General features: G+C 35.8%; 1 protein-coding gene across 1 annotated transcript; it reads right to left on the bottom strand.

Annotated features, from left to right (window-relative positions):
• Positions 1-901: 901 nt before the first annotated feature.
• On the bottom strand, positions 902-15,592 carry LOC131936307 (endothelin-converting enzyme homolog). Its single transcript, XM_059293233.1, has 12 exons — positions 15,420-15,592; positions 14,975-15,194; positions 14,303-14,449; positions 13,513-13,674; positions 8,962-9,101; positions 8,086-8,168; positions 7,339-7,570; positions 6,000-6,223; positions 4,606-4,783; positions 3,671-3,826; positions 2,255-2,453; positions 902-1,755 (listed from the first exon to the last, which is right to left on the bottom strand). Exons 2-12 carry the CDS (start codon positions 15,177-15,179, stop codon positions 1,145-1,147), a joined length of 2,337 nt encoding a protein of 778 aa, XP_059149216.1. The 5' UTR covers positions 15,180-15,194; positions 15,420-15,592; the 3' UTR covers positions 902-1,144.
• Positions 15,593-18,583: the final 2,991 nt, after the last annotated feature.

The raw sequence follows: 18,583 nt of genomic DNA on the forward strand, positions 1-18,583 counted from the left end.
ATCGTTTGTTAGGTCTCATAAAATGAAACTATTTCAGTCATACACATTACAATGTAGTCAGCTATGGGTAAACAATTGAATCTTACAATGGTATTGATCGATTGCTTAATAAATGATGTTATCAGAGGCGTAGCGAGGGGGAGGGCGGGGGGGGGGTGGTACATATGTCCCCGGGCGCCCACTCTAGGGTGCGCCAAAATGGGTTTAAAAAACAAATTAAAAGCTCCTTTTAGCTGGAGTTTTGCATTATAACTATTAAAATAAGTGGGGGGGGGGGGCAAATTAAAAGTTTGTCCCGAGGGGGGGGGGGTCGCCAAATTGAAAGTTTGTACCCAGGCACCGGGAGGGGTCGCTACGCCTCTGTGTGTTAAAATTATTCTTTAATCCTAAGAATTAAAAAAAAAAGCAATTGAATACAGTCCACTTTCAGACAACGATCAAGCAGTCAGTAGAATAGAGCTTTAGTTTATGGGACGGTCGTCAGGCTTCGTTCTAACGCCTTAGAGCTTAGATCGTGTTCCTATATAACAATGTTCATGAACAAATCCAACCATTTTCACCAACATATGATACCTTGTTCATAAAAAAATCCAAAATTTTCGTGAACAAATGAAACAATGTTCATAAACAAGTCAAAAATGTTCGTGAACAAATCAAACAATGTTCAACATACTTGAAAGTTGTTACTACACCACACATACTCGGATTGTTAAATAAATGAGGTTGACCCTCATGAAATAACTACTTTAAAATATGTTGGTAGTTACCCCTGAATTGTGAATTAAGTTGCTTTTTTTCCGAACCGTCAACTTTAGTCACAAACAACCTTTAATGTAATGTGTCTTTAAACTAACATTCATTCACAAATTGCAGAGCAATGTAATTGTTGTACGTGTTTTTATTGAAAAGAAATTATTCTTTAAGCAGTTACAAGCCATTGAAAAATCTGATAACATTCAAAATTGTAGTGATTTACAAAATTCAGTATAGCAATGACGATAAATTTGAGTTGTAAAATTTAGAAGCGAGGTACTAACAAGAAATTGATAACATTAAACAGAAATTCAATAGAAATGTAACAGAAGTTAAGGTATTGATAATCTCCAACACTGATATAAGCAATTAAAATAATGGCGTATAAAATCTAATAATAGTCACACTTGACCTTGTGGTTCATCTTAGCCTCGGGTTTACAATTAAAAGCTTTAGAAAACTCTTTAAGTTGACCCAGTGCCATGTTGACCTTCACATCGTTAACAACTTGACCTTTCATCCAGGCATTTAAATTCTGACGGTCATCGTTTGCGAAACAAAACGTCTGCGCATGCGCAAGGAAAATCATCTGCTCGTTGGTCAACCCAGTTCCGGGTAAAACTTTCTCAACGATCCCTTGACTTTTGACCCAATCCTTGTAGCCAATCAACGCGAGCCTTATCCCATTGGTCCAAGCAATCGCCATGGGCGTGTGTCTTTCAGCATTTAGTTTGGCGTTGACTGACGTCCCGTCAGGATAAATATACGTCTTCGTGACGTTAGTATAGACGTCCAAGACGCATTTTCTGACCGTCTCGTACGCCGTGAGGGAAGCGTTAGACCACCATGAACCCTGTTCTTTCATGTAGTTGCCATTTTGGTCGTACCATTTCCCCCACTCGTCCACCACGTGATGTAGGGTACGACCCAGGAGGCTGCCGAGTGAACCAAACGTCGCGTGGTGCGGCTGTTTCTTGGAGTAGATCGGGTACTGAAGAACTCCTGGGAGTAAAAAACAAACACACATTTTAAAAGGCTTTCTTGCATTCTTTACTTTTTAAGTTGTGATATGTATACATTTTTGAACAATTTAGACCGTTGTTGGTAAAAAGAAAAACTATTTCGATTAAACACTAAGTAACAGTCCAAACATCAGTCACTACCTTAGGAAATGTGGGCTTAAAGTTTAACGTTGAAGAAGGATGTATAAAAATTATAACTAAGAATAGTCAATTAAATGTATACTTTGCTAAAATAACGTACAAAAATATAACCTCTTCTTACACTATTCAATTCTGATTAATTACAAAATGGAGCATTTTTTCTGGATTTCTATTTAATTAATAAGAATTGGTCTATCCCCCCCCCCTCGTTCTGTTGAAATAGCTTTATAGTATCCTACAATGTAAATAGATACAAATTAGCACAAATATTGAATTCATAAAAAATGCATAGGTCCCGTTTTCCTTTCTTTATGAGCAATCATTTAATTATCGCCTACCTGCCGGAGCAGCCACTTCGTTCCACGGCCAGTACAGGTAAAGTAGAGTGTAGTAGATAGGGACCAGCCACTCCTCGCGCCCTTCGTCAGCCTTGATCAGATCGTCTATCATCAGACTGCGGTAGTACTGGTTGATGCTCAGCAGGTTGGCGAAGTGGTCGCTGACGTTGATGGTCAACCCGTTGTACATCTCGTCAACCTGGTGGAGACAACCCGTTGATGTATTATACAACACACGAAGTTAGTTTTAACAAAACCATTTGGTTGTTGTTAAGTATAACGTTTAAAGCATGATAAAAATAGTTTCGATCCTCTGGGGTAGCGAGTGTGAGTTGTAGTTAGTCCTGAGTTCTCGTATTATTTGCCCTAAGGTCGAATGGGGATATAAAAGTGGTGTGAACGATTGTTACGGCAGAGTTTTGACTTAATAGCTTGTTGTTGTGAAATGTGTATAACGTAAGAAAAATAAAGGACTAAACAGTGTGTATTATTTTGAATTCGGTAAATCGACTTGAACAATAGTCCCCCATTGTTTAGGAGATTAAAGTCTATGTAGAGTTAAAGGGAAAATGTTAATAACAAGGGAGACAAATAAATATGAGTGTAGCCGTTGTTGACATGTGCGACATCTAGAACGTAAAACGTAGGTAAAATACTTTTCGGGGTCATCCATAAATGACGTCACGCTTTCTTTGACGATTTTCACCTCCTCCCCCATCCCCTCCGTCACACATCGTCACAAAAATCAAGACCCCCCCCCCCCCAAATGACGTCACACCTCAGCCTACAACCTCCCCTCAAAATTGCAGTTGAATTTTTCTTAAAACATCGATATTTTTCCAAAATCTTGTCTGAAGTCTGTCAAAATGGAGTATTTCAATCAATTCATAATACAATTCATTAAAACAGTTTTCTAAAACGCGAAATAACGTCTAAATTTCGTTTTCTAGCATTGCTTTTTTGTAATGCAAAAGTGTGACGTCGCACCATCTGAACCCCCCCCCCCCCCACCCCCTCTCCCCCTCATCACACACCGTCACACGTACGGACCCCCCTACGAGTGTGACTACATTTATGAACGACCCCCTTCGATAATTTAGCTGATATCTTTGTCCCAGTCTAACGCTACCCTTATCTCTAAGGATATTTCTGCCACTTATCATAATCGTAAACCTGAATGTACTAAATTAAAAAAAAAATAACATTCATTAACAATCGGAGTAGCCGATTTCATCGATAATGTATTGCTTGATTGATTGATTTAGAACTTAGCGCCGCTCATGCTAACCTTTTGAAACAACTCCCTTTAAATACTCCAGTCGTGTGTAGTTTATGATAAGATTCTCGGGCAACAACAAGGAAAACACAGCTACTTCTCTTATTTTATAACACACCATACAACAAAGTAGGACTCACATTAGCCTGATTGCCCATCCAGTCGGGGTACCCCATTTTGAAGATGGTTTTATCCAGCTTTTCCTTGGCGTATTGTTTGGTTGTTGCATCCATCCATGGCGCCTTCTCTAGCTGTGACTGTAAGGCCAGCTTGATGTTGTCTGTGATCTCGTGAACCTGGAGAAAGAAAGAATTTAAACACATTACATCAGTAGCTTGCTAACACAAGAGTCAAGGTAGCTTGCTAATGTAACCAAAGGCTATTTAGCGACAAAACAGCTGGTTATTATTATAAAAAATAAGAAATGGAAAATGGAAATTCCGAATAAACTATTAGCTTTCTATATTTAACAACATCAATAATTACGTAGCTAAGTATTCAAGTAATGAAGAGGTGAATGTCTTCAATTTTAGCAAAGAAAAACAAAACAAAAATATCATTGAGTAATTGAAACTTGGATAAATTGCGTTTTGCTCTTTGTCCTTTTCTCAGTAGCGTAGCGAGGGGGGGGGGGGGGGGCAAAATGGGTTGGAAAAATAAATTGAAAGGTTGAGAGGGGGGGGGGGGGTGCAAATCGAAAGTTTGAGGGGGGGGGGGAGGGGGGTGCAAATCGAAATCTTAAGGGGGGTGCAAATTGAAAAGTTTGTCCCCGGATGCCGGGAAGGGTCGCTACGCCTCTGCCTTTTCTCCCTAACAAATTTGAAATTCTTGTTTATCAATTGAACTAAAATAATTAGATAATTGACTAAAACACATTTCAAACCAATTCAAGTATAAAATTTATTAAAATTATAAGTTTTGCACTTGTTACAACCTAATCACTGAAACTGGTCACGTGATTAATTAGTTGACTAAAATGCACATAAGAAAATTAGAGATCCATTATTTAAAAAACGATGAGTTTGCCACTTGCTACAGCATAATCACTAAACCTGGTCACGTGACCACCACCCACCGTCTCTTTGTTCTCCTGGCTGAAGAAGTGACGCACATAGAGGGCGCTCAGCGCGTCCTGCAGGTGCCGTTGGGCAGTGTACAGACAGTACCTGTAGGTGCCCAGGAAGTTCTCTCGCTTGTGCAGCAGCACGTAGACCTCGCGGTTGGCGTGGACGTAGTCCCAGGACATCTCCATGCTGTGGGGGACACACACGTGTGAGATAACCATCAATGGTAAGTGGGACAGTAACGTGTGAGATATTCATCAATGGTAAATGGAACAATAACGTGTGAGATATTCATCAATGGTTAATGGAACAATTACGTGCGAGATATTCATCAATGGTAAATGGAACAATAACGTGTGAGATATTCATCAATGGTTAATGGAACAATTACGTGCGAGATATTCATCAATGGTAAATGGAACAATAACGTGTGAGATATTCATCAATGGTTAATGGAACAATTACGTGCGAGATATTCATCAATGGTTAATGGAACAATACCGTGCTAGATATCATCAATGGTTGGTAAATGGGACAATAACGTGTGAGAGATCAGCAATGGTAAATGGAACAATAATGGGTTGTAAATTCTTATAGTACATATGGGATGGAGTCTGGTGGTTTGTTAAATTGGGTTGTATATTAATACGGAGCATTATTATAGTATATAACAATGTTTTAATACGTCGGACCATTACATACTAATTCCAAAGTCTAGGAAACACTAATCCTTGAAGACAAACAGTTAAAGGAATTTGTTGAATTAATATTTTAGGAAAGTGGAGTCATAACTGTTGTAGATGTCTTCAGACGGCTATAAATAGAATAGGAAAAGCTTATATATTCTTTGGAGTACTGATGAAATCGGGAATGATAAAATGTATCTACCAAAATACGTATATTTAAAAGTAATGTGCTGCGTGTCATTTTGTATAGCTTTGAACAGAGGGAAAACAATGTTTAAAATATAAAACGAAAAGCATTCCAATATACGTGCTAGCGCTAAATATTTAGAATATGATGGTCCAATACAATGTTAAATGAGGAGTATGATAAGAACAACAGTAATTTGAATATTAACGGCAGTTATCGGACCCAAAAGATGAGATTGTTGGATCTTATTCAAAGAATGACAGTTGACGCATTGGACTCATTATACCACTCCTAGGCGTAGACCAGAGGGCAAGAGAAAACGATAGGCCAAGAAAAAACACGGAAAAGATCAATGGGAAAAAATGAGTATTTAGGCTTAATGCCAAACAGGCAGTTTTCTACATAGAGGTAGAACAAAGTAGTGATAATTTGATGCCTCTTGAGACAGTGGGCGTTACGATCATACATTAGTACCAATAAAGGTTCAAAATAGATTTCTCTAATTTTTTTTTTTTTACATCTTTTAACGTACACGTAATTCTCTGCTGCGCGCCATATCAGATAGTTATGCAGCATCCGGTTGCGGTGCTTGGCAGGAAGTGACGCAATCAGCTCCGTCAGGTCCCGGATGTAGTCCCTGCGTGTCAGCACGACCTTAGTGGCGCCGGTGATCCTGGCGGTGCTGAAGAGATAGGACAACTGCTGGACCCAGTTGATCAGGTTGTTGGACTCACTGGTCAGCTCGGTCAAGGTCACCTAAAAATAAACAACTTTCTAATTTCGGCCAAGGTCACCTAATAAAATTGATTCACAAATCAAACGATTACAAGATACTGATACTGATTAATAGTAATTATGGAGTAAAAGATGGGTTTTGGAGTAAATTTGTATATTTGGCTTTAAAGCAGATTATTTAAAAAGCGCAAATACAAATTAAATACTGAGAAATTGCATAATGTATTGAAAATCGTTTTTTTTTGTATTGTTAAATGTTAAGTAAGCAGTAACGTAGAGTTCACCTTTTGAATTGACGATTCATAGGCTAGATAAAGTAAAATTCATTTTTTTCTTGACCACAGTATATTAAAATAACGGTGGGGTTAGGACTATGCTTAGTTGCTTTTACTTTCCCTAACGTTAGCCAGGTACCTCTTAGAAAATAAACCGGGAGTGATAATAATAATAATAATAATAATAACATTAACATTAACATTAACATTAACCTTAATAATAATAATAATAATAATAATAATAATAATAATAATAATAATAATAATAATAATAATAATAATAATAATAATAATAATAATAATAATAATAATAATAATAATAATAATAATAATAATAATAATAATAATAATAATAATAATAATAATAATAATAATAATAATAATAATAATAATAATAATAATATTCGCTGCGTGATTATTTTTTAATCAAACATTTTCAAATCCATGTAATTTTACAACAAAATACCCCAGCTTTCTACAAATAAATAAATAAATAAAATTTGGAGCAAATAGCCACAACATTTCTAGATTGGACATAATGTATCTGACTTGTCCTGTGACGTAACACCCGTTACCAGGTCAAGGAGGAAAATTGATAAAAATAACTTTCTGAGAAAAATTCACCCCCCCCCCCCCCTTGTCGGGGTCGTCATTATACAATTTAAATACAACCATTAACTGGGAAAAAAATCATTCATTCTAAATATCTTGCATTTTTTTCTTGGTGTCGCCCCCCCCCCCCCCCCCCCTCCTTAATGGTGTCATCCGATGCGATCCGTACTCCCCGTCCTCGCATTTCGTCGCATCTGCCACAGTGTCTAATATTAACACCACCAATGATCAACTTATGCAATTACTTACCTTGTTAGCGTCCTTGTATACGTCGGACGTGTAGGCAGATTTAGACGCCACTGACGCCAGGTGTGACTCTATGGTGAAGGTATCGTTGACAAACTCGTCCAGATCTGACTCTGTTGTCCCGTTGTCCTGGGTGATGTTCAGAGTAATGGCGTCATTGACCAGAAGGGAGCCAACTCTTCTAATATACGTCTTGTACGCGTCACGGTATGATTCAGCGTTTGGACTTGTGTACCTAGTATGATAGGATGAAAACCATGCGGATAATTGAATATTATAAACCAAGTAAGTGTCAATCTTTGAAGGTCAATTTTTCTGTAATTAAAACAATAAGTACAGCAAAGCATATGGGACGGAGTGGTCTAGTGGTAGAGAGCTGGACTGCTAACCCGTGTGTCTCAAGTTCGAATCCGGGTTCAAGTTAGTAGAACGTCCCTGAGTCCACCCAACTCTGATGGGTACCTAACTCACGTTAGGGAAAGTAAAGGCGGCTGGGCATAGTGCTGACCACACTATCTCTTCATATGCCGAAGTCACAGAAACAAGTGAACTCTACTTGTCCTATAGACCGTCAGGTTTGAAAAGGGAACTTTTATTTTTACAGCAAAGCATAGATTATCGATTATTTTGATGAAATAATTTTAGATAATTTTTAAAATTTGCAATTCTGTGGCTCGTGTATTTATAACTTCTTTTCAAAATGTATGGAGCTTCTATTAAATTTAAAGACATAAATCTTTCAATACTCACCAGCGCCAGTACATGTACCTGCCCGTCCCCGCGGGGGAAATCTCAATAGCCCTCTTGGTGGAGTCAAACCAGTCCTTCCACACCTAGACACGTTTAAAGTTTAGTCAAATCTTTTAGTTCATTATACCAGTCCATTGTAACAGTCGTTTTTATATCACTCAAACTAGTCATTCCACACCTAGACACGTTTAAAGTTTAGTCAAATCTTTTAGTTCATTATACCAGTCCATTGTAACAGTCGTTTTTATATCACTCAAACTAGTCATTCCACACCTAGACACGTTTAAAGTTTAGTCAAATCTTTTAGTCCATTATACCAGTCCATTGTAACAGTCGTTTTTATATCACTCAAACCAGTCCTTCCACACCTAGACATGTTCAAATTTGTGTCAATTCTTTTAGTTCATTATACCAGCCCATTGTATCAGTTTATTATATCAGTCCATTATACCAGTCCATTATATCAGTCCATTATACCAGTCCATTATATCAGTCTAGTATATCACTCAAACCAGTCCTTCCAGACTTTAATATGTTCAAAGTTTAGTCCATTATATCAGTCCATAATTTCATTCCATTTTACCAGTCGATTATATTATTATACCAGTTCAATATATCAGTCCATTATATATGTCCATTATATCATTACATTATACTAGTCCATTATGTAATTCCATTATATCAGCCCATTATGTCTTTCCACATCTAGACATATCAGCCCATTATATCAGCCCATTATATCAGCCCATTATATCAGCCCAGTATATCATACAAACCAGTCATTCCACAGCTAGACACGTAAAAACTTTAGTCAACGACCTATCTGTCTCTACTGACCAGTTACAGTTCTATTCTATCATAAAGTTTGATCTTTACCCTAATTGAATAGAAGGCGTCGACCCAAAACTCCGACTGAACCTTCTTCAGGGCGTCATTAAAATCCCAGTCCTGTCTCCAGTTGCCTAAAAGTTTCCACCCCCTAAGTTCAGGGACGATCTGGGTCAGGATAGGAAAGCCTGGGGAAATGTGTACCAACATGTTTACATTATCAAACATTATTCATCATTTCAAAAATAATCTTTCATTATTTACACATTAAATGTGACTTCTTTTAGTTGAAAAAAATGTACTTGCTAATTTATTTAATACTATAAGACTTATCATAATTGAATGCAGAAGGAGAGCATTTTCTATACCATGCATGAAGTGTATTGTAATCTATTACTTCTTTAGTTTATTTTCATTAAAACATTTCCCACGTTTAGCTTTTTTTTTCATTATAGGTTTTTAATCTGGCAAAGTGTGATTCTCTATTTGAATCTTAACCTAATTAAAAATTACAATAATAATTAATCTCCACACTAAAATTAGTGATATAATCTACACTATGCAACATTTCAAAACCAACAATTTAAAACATTAAAAGAACACCAGTACATTTATATTTAAAAATTGAATATCTGCAAATGAATGCTACAAAGTGAATTAAAAAGAAAATGTTTATTCCGCAGAATTCCGTGAATCTTCTCTTTCCTCTTTATCTGATTTTTCAGGGGATCTTGTCTTTGACCGACTTCTTGAGCCATTTTCTTTCTTTCTATCATATGATGCTGATCTACTTCTGGAATGACTGTAGGATCTCCTTTCTCTTTTAGGTGTACGACTTCTTGTCCTACTGCGTCTGCTGCCTTTATAAGGACTCCTTGAGTGTGATCTGTTTCTGGGGCTTCGACTTCTAGAACGATTGCGTCTACGATCATAATCATCATATCTGGAATATGGAGAGCAACGTGAAGACCTTTCTTTACCTCTCATCTGACCTGGGATTTTCTGTCTCCTCTTCTCCTCTTGCAAACTATCTCTAACTCTCTTCCATAAAATTGTGTGCGATCAAGATGATATAATACATCATCTGCATCACGAGGATCTGCAAATTGCACGTATGCAAATCCACGTGGGCGGTTTTTTTTTTTGTTTTTTTTTTTTTTTTCGCCTCAGACACGTAATTTATAGCGTCAGTTGTGTGTTCGCTTTAGTATTACAGTTTTCATCATCGGCTTGTGAGGACTGATACAGATTTACAATAGTAATATTTCTTTCTTACTTGTAGCCTGCTTTCATTCATTTAAGCTGGTTTACTTATACATAGATCTAATACAAAACGTCTAAATATAAAGAAATTTTTTTTTTTTAAATTTAAAAAAAAAACCAACCTGAAACTGAAAATGCAAATGTGTAATTAAATGATGATTCAATGGATTTTTTTTCTCGGCGTGATGGACTGAGGGGACGGGGGAGGGGGGGGGGGGGGTAGAATTTGGGTTTTTAAGAAGAGCTGAAGAAAAAATTGGGATTACCGAGAATTAAAATCATACAAATTTTAAGCAATCGGAAAAGTTATGTTATTACAATGAGACACATCAAAGCAAACATTCTTCCCTTTCAAACATCTATATCTATACAGTCCTCAAACAGTTTTTTTTAATTTAATTTAATTTTTTAAATTTTTTTATTAATTCAATTGTTTTAAACATTTAAATCAGTAATAATAATATATTTGATAGATTTTACACAGCATCAAAGACATGAACAATGAACATCAATTGCATATATAATAATTAAAGGGAGAAAATAAAATGGCATAAGAACTAGACTAAAATAAGGTGTGCAAACTAGGTTTCTCTTGACTGCTTAGTTTACTGTGCTGCGGAGTCAAAAGTTCACATTGTAGCCACCCATGGACAGAAATAGAAACGACCGTGGGAGAAGTGTCTCTGTAATACACATACTGATCTATCATTCCAAAACTTTCCATGACATAAAATTGACCCTTGGCGATGAAGGCACGCTACCTTGAAATATCCGCCAGTCCGGTTGAGTGGGGGGAAGTGTGTGTGTGTGTGGGGGGGGCGGGGGTTGAGGTGTGTATCTCTTTCTACCATTCAGGTTGTGCACTTTAAAAACCTGGGAAACAGAAGACTGTTCTAATGTTAATTTACTTGGGGGCTGATCGAGTGATGTTTGGCTTGAGACTGTCTAAATTAAAATTAATACTTTATTTATTTATTTCCTGTACATTTCTTTTTTTCTCAGTTAAGTGAGAGTTCCCAGTCTATGTCTTAGCTTTGCTTGAAATATTTCTTTTAACTCGATGTCCGTGTATTTTGTGAAAAAATATCTGACTTTATTCCTAATTTGCCATATAGTCGATCTATAAATAGCCGTTGCTACTAGTCTGTTTTCGTCTTCTGTTCTTTGTCTAGTCGTGTTAATTAAATTAAGTGTGATTGCTTTATTTGTTGTGGCTGTTTGATTGGTGGTGTTTAATATTTTCGCAAGTGTTTGCTTTGCTTTCCGTACTAATATACAATCTAAATAAATGTGTTTCTCAGTTTCTTGTATATTTTGTTTACACGTTTGACATGTTATTTTAACATTTTGATTTGACTTTGTGTTTCATGAAACTGGAGTTGTATTAAAAATCAGTCTGTATGCTACTTCCCTTTCTTTTGATGTAATGCGTTTATTATATATGTAGGTTTCTAAATGTATCTTTAATGTCTATTATATTGTGTTCCCTGGCCCAACTAATTCTCGTGTATAAGGGTGTCGCTTGTTGTTTGATTAGGATGTCGTGTATATTTTTTTGTGTCGTCCCCAATAATGCTTTTGTTTCCTTGAAATGTTGCAAGCATTTCTTTATAAAAGCTGCCTATGTCATTTCCCCCATAGTGTGGTGTTATGATGTTTAATTTTAAAATGCTCTTTATGTTTAACCCTATGTAGTATTGTGCTAATGGATGATAATGTGGTTCTATCCTTATTCTATCCAGGTGTTTTAAATGAAAGGTGTTTATTTTAGTTTGAATGTCGTGTAGCCCTATACCTCCATTTAATTTATTTTGTATTAAGGTTTTGTGGCTAATGTTTCTAATCGTGTTTTTGAAAATGAACTCTCTAATGTGCTTGTTTTTTTTTTAAATAAATGAGTTGGGTATTGTAGAGTTCGTCGCTATGAAAATTATTTTTGGAATGATATATCTGTTTACTAATGCAGCTCTGGCAAAAATGGTTGTATTACAGTATTGGTATTTTTCCTGATTGTGATTTATTTCATTTTTCAGTGTGGTCCAAGTTTCTTGGTCGTTTATTGTGGGATCGCTGGTATAGGTTATTCCATAAATTCTGGGTTTGTCAGTTATTGTTATATCTATGTGATAGTTATCTTTACCTTTCCATTTACCTATACCCATTACTTTTGATTTTTCTGCGTTTATTTTTCCCCCGCTCCCTTTCCCAAAGTTGTTGAATTTTTCTATTACAGTCTGTATTGCTTTTTCTGTTTGTACTAAGAAAGTAGTGTCGTCTGCGTATGCAAGTATTTTCTTGCCTATCGTGTTTGGAATGTACAGTACTTTAATCGAGTTGTCCTGTCTAGTGTTTTCTAGTAGGGGTTCTAAGCTAAGGATGCATACTAGGGGAGATAAAGGACAACCTTGTCTAACTGATTTCTGTATGTGAAAAGCGCTTTTCGAGTTTTTTAACTAAAGTTTTTGTCAATATTTTATAATCACTGTTGAGTAAAGATATAGGTCTGTAATTTATAATTTTTGTCCTGTCCGTATCATTTTTGGGAATGAGTGTTATATATGCCCAGTGTTTCTTCCAGACTTTTTTCTCCGGGGGGGCACTTGAAATCTTCGGGGGGGCGGTAAACTTTCTTCGGGGGGGCGGACACTGTTAAAAGTATATATTTTCTATATAGATTATATAAATTTCATTTCGTTCGGGGGGGGGGCGGTAAAAATTTTTCGGGGGGGCTTCGCCCCCCCGAAGAGATGCCTGGAAGAAACTCTGTATATGCCCTGTTAAAATCTGTAGAACAATCCCCTCTTTCATGTATGTCTTGAAATGTAGCGTGTAAAGGGAGTATTAAGTCATTTTTGAAGGTTTTATAAAATTCACTGGTTAGTTCGTCTGGTCATGGAGCTTTATTTAGTTTTAGTCCGTCTACTCTATAGTCTTGGATATTTCCTTTGTTTGTTTTTTTAATTTTTATTTTTTTTTTATATAATAGTAATCATCGTTTTTACGTCTGGAAGTAATAAAAAAAAAAAAAGTTATTTTTATTTGTTTGTTTTTTTAACCGCAAGAATCAGAATATCCAATTAGTTTTTATAATGTCAATACTTTTAGTACTTGTTTTACGTACAAAAGCTATTGTTAAATAGTTTAAAGTTTCACACTTTTACATATTTAAACATATATAGTTATCAAAATTGCATATAAAAGGCGTTGACTCCTATCTTTATTAACATCGCTAAAATAATAAAACAGTTTATAAAAAAGCTCAGATTATTTTTAGGGTGGAGTAGCATGCTTGGGATATATTTATACTTTCATGTTTGGAAGATATCTCTGAGTTACCTCTCTTGATGTCCCGCCTGTACATGTTATTACATCCCTGGAAATATTGTTTGAGTTTTCTCTCAGACGAAGCGTCGTGCATCTTTGATATGGGAGTCTCCATCAGGTCGATGAGACGATCTTCGTTCTGTTGCCTCAAGTCTTGTAGCACACTACGGGTGCCTAAGACGACACAATTTTAGTTTACGGATACATTTACCCCTTTATAAATAAAACAGCAGCAAGCGTGAATAGATTTGTTGTAGAAATAATTAACAAAAATTTGATCCCACAGAAGTAAAAAGGTAACAACGCAATGTATTCGAGATCTAGGATCTAAACTTGGGATGTAGTTTGATATGGGTAAATTATTATTTTTATAAATAATGATGTTTTCGGTTCAATTTTATCTCGCCACTAGAATAGTTTCGTATCTCAGATTATGTATATCTTTCTAGCACCAACCTTATATCTTACTTTCTATGTATATTCTTATATCTTTGACAGTGTATATCATAGCACAGCATTTTAAGGGCTACTTTTTTGTTTACGCCGACAATGTGGTCGAACGGTAGAGCTTAAGACTGCTAACCCGAAAGTCTCGAGTTCGGATCCCGAGCTCAAGTCTGTAGGTCGTCTTTGAGTCTAACCGACTCTGACTCATGTTAAGAAAACTAAGGGTGGCTGGGCATAGTGAAGAGCATATCACGCTGTGGTTACTAAAACGTGTGAACTCTACTTCATCTGCCCCATGTGTCTTAGGCACGAACCGGATAATATGATGATGTTATATATACCTAATAAGCCTTACCTCCATCCAGGTAAACCGGTGCCACGCTCTGGTAGTTGCCACAAGCGTACTCATAGAAGTTCTCACACGGGTCAACACTTTTGTTCCGTAGTTCCATGGCCCTGGTGGCCGTCTCCATACAGCCGATATCAACACACATACGCTCGTCTGGTTAGGATAACAACATACGCTTTAGTGTATTATCATAAATATATAACTTATTTGTGTGATATGGGACTTTATGGTAGAGTTATAGAGCGCTCGACTGTTAAACCGAATGTCTTAAGTTCAGCACGCAATTCTCATGTCTTCCTCAGTATTAGGTACCTAACTCACGTTAAGGAAATTATAGGCGATTGATAAACGCTGACCATTATATCCTTTCATAAGCCGATTTCAAGAAACATATTAACTCTTCTTCATCTGCACTATGGATCGTTATGTTGTAAAAGCTATCGAATATAAGTTGGATTTGAACCTGATCAGTCTAATCTCAAGCTAGTGAATCTTCAAATAAGCTTTCAGAAAATGGGTCACTTAATCTTAATTCCCATGAAAACAAGAGCTTATTATGTGACGATTAAGACTTAGTTATCTTACTTTTCGCTCTTTAAAAATAATACAAAAATTATATTTGTTTCAAATTCGTGAATACACTACGTTAATTAATCACTTACATTCTTTAAGTCTTACCAATGTAAGCTTGGCTTTGTGTAGCCGCCAGTTCCGATAACTCATTGTTGGCTTTACCAACCAGACTGGCTAAAATGACACAGAGAAACAAGAGCAAAAGGGCGATGACTCCGAGAATGATCTCCCTTAGACCAAACTTCCATCTGTTTATATTGATGAGACTAATGATGGGTGTCTTGTCGTATGTCTTAAATTCGTCCGCCATTTAGAAGAAAAAAACCTAATATTAAAAATACCACAACAATTTATTAATTACCGTGGCAACGTAAATTAAAAAACAAAAACAATTCAAAGTTTAAATTAATTCAAATTCTAATTAATCAGCAAAAACGAGTTTATTGTATTTCAAGTTTCGAAAAACCATAGTTCCATAAAATAATATAATAATATTTAAACATTAAGTAATCACAAACTATATCTCAATAGAATTGAGTTCAGTACAAACCAGCTTTTTAAAAAAATTTAAACTTCCAGCGTTACTGAGTACCATCCAGTTGAAATTGTTTTTTAAAAGTGTAAAAGTGATAAAAATAGTGTAAGCATTTGTGTTGATGTTTTACAAATTCCGTATAGACCAGTGCAAACGGAATCTTCTGCACTTTAACACTAGCAGCATACGAGGTGTATGAGTCACGTGATAATAGGGTAAAGGTGCCATAAATTCACCCATGACAAATATGCAATACTGTAATAGCTCAACATTTTAGAAGACCACGCTACCACCAATAACATACTTAAAAATACGTTTATATATGAACTGAAAATTTGGAAAAAATAATTAAAAATTAAAAAGAAACTTGCTTTCTTTAATAAAATGTGTGAAAGATTTGAAGCGCGAACAATGCTTGCAATGGGTAAAACGTTTCCTGGCATACTATAGTTAAACCTGTCTTTTCCATCGCCTCTTTTTGAAAGTTTTACTATAAGTCATTCTCAGAGGCGTAGCGATGGGGGGGGGGGGGGCAGGGGGGGACATATGTCCCCGGGCGCCGACCTTAGGGGGCGCCAAAATGGGTTGTAAAAACAAATTAAAATGTCATTTTAGCTGCAGTTTTGCAGTTTGAGGGGAGGTGCAGAATGAAAATTTGCTCCCGAGGGGGGCGCCAGGTTGAAAGTTTGTCCCCGGGCGCCGGGAAGGGTCGCTACGCCTCTGGTCATTCTTTCATATCCGTAGGTAATTTACACATATTTTGTACTTACTATGTTGTGGAGTTTACATGTATATATATATATATATATATATATATATATATATATATATATATATATATATATATATATATATATATATATATATATATATATATATATATGTATATATGTTATATAGATACATACATATATATGCTTTGTTTTGATAGCTATGGCAAGTTTACCTTCCTCCCCAGTAGCTTTTCCAACCTTTTGTATTTTTATGCTATTATTTATTTGTCATTTGTGTTGCGTTGTGTTCAATAGGTAGCTCTGAGCTGGTTTAATATCTAGAGTATTTAATTGGTGTTGGTTTAGTTAGAAGAAATTACTGTACCGATTTTTTTCTTGCTCCTCCACAGGTTTTACATTGTATTGTATTGTGTTATTGTGTTACTGAAATTTCCCTGATAGTTATTTAGTTATTCTTTATATGTCTTTTTTGTGATCTTTAGATGGTGATATTTTTCCCTCCATAGCCAGACTGTCTATGTATTGTAATTAGTCTAATGTTTTCGGTGTTTCTCTGTACCTCTCCGCAAGCTTCTGAATACGGCTCTATGGACTCCCGTAGAGCAGTTCTTAGTCGGCTTTACATTTAACGTATTTCATGGCCGGAGTACAGAATTATTTGTCATATATGAATTTTAACGTTACTTGATTGCGTCTATCTTGCCTCGTTTACTCCAAGTAGACTTGCATATATTTTCTCATTTCCATTGAGCCTTCATCTCACACATCCATGTCAAAAACCAACCTAATATTCCAGTTCTTTCTCAAAGTTCGGTTCCCTTCCGGGGATAAGCATAGTAAATACAAAATATTGACAGAAAGAAGTTTGCATAACAACAAGTCTGAGCTACTTCTATACGTCACCGTCTTATGAAGGGTATAGAGAGCTTGGAAATCGTTCTTACGTTCTTTCAGTCAGAGCATAACATGATACAGAATCAAGCATTTTTTGTATTCAGATTACTACATACCATATTCGTTTAATTATTTAGACTAACCCCGCCTACTTCCTTGGAATTAAAAAGATTTCTAGTATGCATGTGGATGTCGATGTTGTCAGTGGAAGCTAGACCATTACAAAATGAGTACCACAGGTAACTCTTACGTAAACAAAGCGAACATTCTAGCCCTATACGATAACGAGTTGACTGTAAGACATGTTCTATTCTGCAAACAACAGGTACTTATACGAGTAAACTAATTACATCCATACCTACATAGGTGGACAGGATGGCACATGAGCACGCATGACAGGTCACAGATATGGTCATTACGGCTATCGTTCCGGCTGACCAATTAAAATACGTATAGGTGTGTGCCAGGTACTTGGATAAAGTTAGTTGCCCTAGTGTCCATCAGTAAACTTTCTATTTAAATCTCACATATATTTTTACGGTACTGTCCATAGAACTGTTTGTTCTTATTTGTTCTTATTAATTTCAGACCCCCACAAATAATAGGTCGTATATTATTGTTTCAATTAGTAGGGTGATGCGTATATAATAGGTTAATGTTGCAGTTTACAGCCAGCTTTTTGTATTTGAACCACCTTTTTAGATTTAATTTATGTTATTGTGTTTGCAATGTAATATAGTTATTGAAGTTCAAGACTACATTTTTATTTATTTGTATCAAGCTTAAGGGGATATGCTCTTTTTTTACAAGCTTTTATTACACTCATTTCCTCGTCAGAATGTCGGACACTTCTAACTAACAGATACGGTTCGTAATTGGTACGTTGGTCAAGACATGAAGACAATGCATCGTGACATTCAATTTGACTAAATTAGTCGCCTATTTATTTTTTTATAAATTAATTAAAATTTGGACCGAATTAGTAGGCAGCTCTATCCACACGCGTCATGACGGCCGTGTTGGGCGTGGAGCGAGGGGGGCTCTACGTCACAAGCGTCATCACGTTCCATAGGCGCGCGATGGGTTATAGTTTTATAAAAGCTTGTAATTATAAACGTTTTTATGTATTTATTATTTTTCTATTTTTTACAATGTAAGATCAAAATCTTTTTGAATACTTTTACCGTGTTTGGCACATGAAAGTAGGTATTTATCAGCAAAATAGTGGTATTTTAAATACATTATTTTTCATTATTTATATTATTTTCTATATAAAAAAATGGACAAGTATCCAAAAAATGCTAAAAAAAAAAAAAAATTATCATGACAAAAAACCAGGAATTTTGTCGTTAAATTATAACCTAAAGTTTCACTTTCGTAAGACAATCATTAATTATAGGAACTCCATGGTTGACTTTCTGAAAGACACACTTAAAAAACATCCTATTTTAAATTACATTTTAAAAACAACCAAAAGGCTTAGTTTAGCCATTTTATTTTTATTTTACAATTTAATTTTTTACATTTATGTTTGATACCGAAAATACTAAA

The sequence above is a fragment of the Physella acuta genome, unplaced genomic scaffold (assembly GCF_028476545.2).
Source record: "Physella acuta isolate Inbredline_101_S28 unplaced genomic scaffold, ASM2847654v3 ptg000175l, whole genome shotgun sequence".
Taxonomy (NCBI): domain Eukaryota; kingdom Metazoa; phylum Mollusca; class Gastropoda; family Physidae; genus Physella; species Physella acuta.